The sequence below is a fragment of the Arachis ipaensis genome, chromosome B04 (genome assembly GCF_000816755.2).
Source record: "Arachis ipaensis cultivar K30076 chromosome B04, Araip1.1, whole genome shotgun sequence".
NCBI classification, from domain to species: Eukaryota; Viridiplantae; Streptophyta; class Magnoliopsida; order Fabales; family Fabaceae; genus Arachis; species Arachis ipaensis.
The window spans coordinates 103,707,439-103,709,428 of NC_029788.2; the positions used below are offsets into that span (position 1 = coordinate 103,707,439).

The 1,990-nt window shown below is 25.0% G+C and overlaps 1 protein-coding gene across 1 annotated transcript in view; it reads right to left on the minus strand.

Annotated features, from left to right (window-relative positions):
• LOC107637993 (gamma-interferon-inducible lysosomal thiol reductase-like) overlaps positions 1-1,984 on the minus strand; it is a 3,139-nt gene extending 1,155 nt beyond the window's left edge. Inside the window, exons 1-3 of the mRNA XM_016341202.2 lie at positions 1,676-1,984; positions 1,238-1,303; positions 572-712 (exon numbers count right to left, since the gene is read on the minus strand). Of these exons, the coding sequence (XP_016196688.1) occupies positions 572-712; positions 1,238-1,303; positions 1,676-1,963 (495 nt within the window). The 5' untranslated portion in view covers positions 1,964-1,984. The remainder of the gene's footprint in view (positions 1-571; positions 713-1,237; positions 1,304-1,675) is intronic.

A 1,990-nucleotide genomic window follows, 5' to 3' on the forward strand; every position in this document is an offset into this window, starting at 1 on the left:
ATTATTATATATAAAAAAATATATTTTTACTATTTTAAAGACTCAAACCCAAACCTTTTTTTGTTAAAATTTAAAATATTTACTATCTTGACTAACATCATATTTGTTATTATTATATATCTTGACTAACACATTGATACTTATTGATACACTGTTATATCTTTTTTATGCCATTAGATAAAATGAGGAATTATAATATCGAGTCCAACACACTCCATAATAATAATACTTCTATGTGCTTTTCTTGTTATAGTATGTATATATATTTTACTCAATTCCGTTTCAACCGTGACCTTTAAATATTTATACTTGAATCACAAATATAAAGTAGATTTGTATACATATATATAGAATATGATATTAAAGATTAATTTCACTTCGAAAATTGTTAAAACTAAATGTATATAAAAAATGTTTAACGAAACTAAAATTTTAAACTACCATGTTTTATAGAGACAAAAAAATTATTTAATCATTTAAAAAAAATAAAAAAAACACATCTTTTATAGAGTACTTTCTCTTCTAAATTGTTTTGTTTAATATTTATAAATGGATAGAAACATATCGTAACCTCGGTTCCATTTCCTGTGTTATGGCATTTGAGAATAGGAGCATTAGGCAAACCTAATGTGTTGAAGCATTCCTCCCAATTCTTTTGTCTTTTTTCAATTGCTAGAAGCTCCAAGCACTCAATCAAAGCATAGTATTTGTTCTGCATCATATAAAATAAATAATTTGTTATTTTAGAAAGCTATGATCCAATTGAAACAAGATTTTTAGAACATGTTTCATTTTGTTTTAATTGCTCTGATGGTCTCTTAAATTTTACCAAAATTTTAATTGAGTTTTTATAATTTAAAAATTTTTAAATAAATATTTTTAATTAATTTTTAGTAGTTATTAGATTTCAGAAAAAAACATAATTATAGAATATTTATTTATAAAATATTTCACAATTCTTTTTAGCATCCAAAAAAAAAAGAATTTAATTTTTATGCATTAACAGTGTAATTTTACACATGCATCTAATTACGTAATGCTACATCAGTATAAATAACTACCTTTTACATTAATCGAGTAAATGGTCATCCAAAAGAATGAATGTGATTAAGATTATACGACTGTATAAAACGTTTTATATTATCAGTGTATTAAAATTAAACTTAAAAATAAATATTTCAAAAATATTTTATATTTTAACAGACAGGTTAATTGTAGACAAATCATGTGCACTCACCACATCATTCAAAATGTTGATGGCACAGCTTTCCACCGAATTAAGCTCACATTCATCTGGGCCATTCTATTACAAAGTGAAATATTAAAAAAAGAATAAAAAAATATATAAATTAAACAAGAAATGTTCAAAAACATTGTGAAAATTGAAATAAAAAGTCATTGTTAGAAAATTTGAAGCTTGAACAATGTTTCCCCTGTTTAAAGTGAAAAGAAAAGAGACTCCTAGAAAGCATATTGAAAGAACAAACTGAATGTACAACACTAAAAATACAAAGCAAATGGAAATCATGATCAAAATTCACAAAAATTTCTGATTAATTCTTAGGAAGTTTCATGATCTAGTCAGATATAATAAAACAGTATTTAATTCTTTCAGCATAACATAAATACTTCTATATGTACAATAATAGAAATTAAACAAATTAAAACACAAAACCTGGCAAATTATGGAATTATTAGTGTCATTGTTGATATAAGCATTGGCCCAAGGAACGAGTTGGAGATTGATAATGTTGATAAGACCATTGTAGAATATTTCCTGGAGATTCTTAATAATGAAAGTTGAACATGGCTGGCAAAGGCTTCCATAGTACACTGAGAGATTAACTTTCATAATATTAGTCTCATCAACAATGTTGGCATCATGTGAATCACAAGGGTATGAATTAACACCACTAGATTCATCCATGAAAATCAAAAGGGTTTGTGCTACAACAATGATCATTATTCCTAGTTTTAGAGAAACAACCAT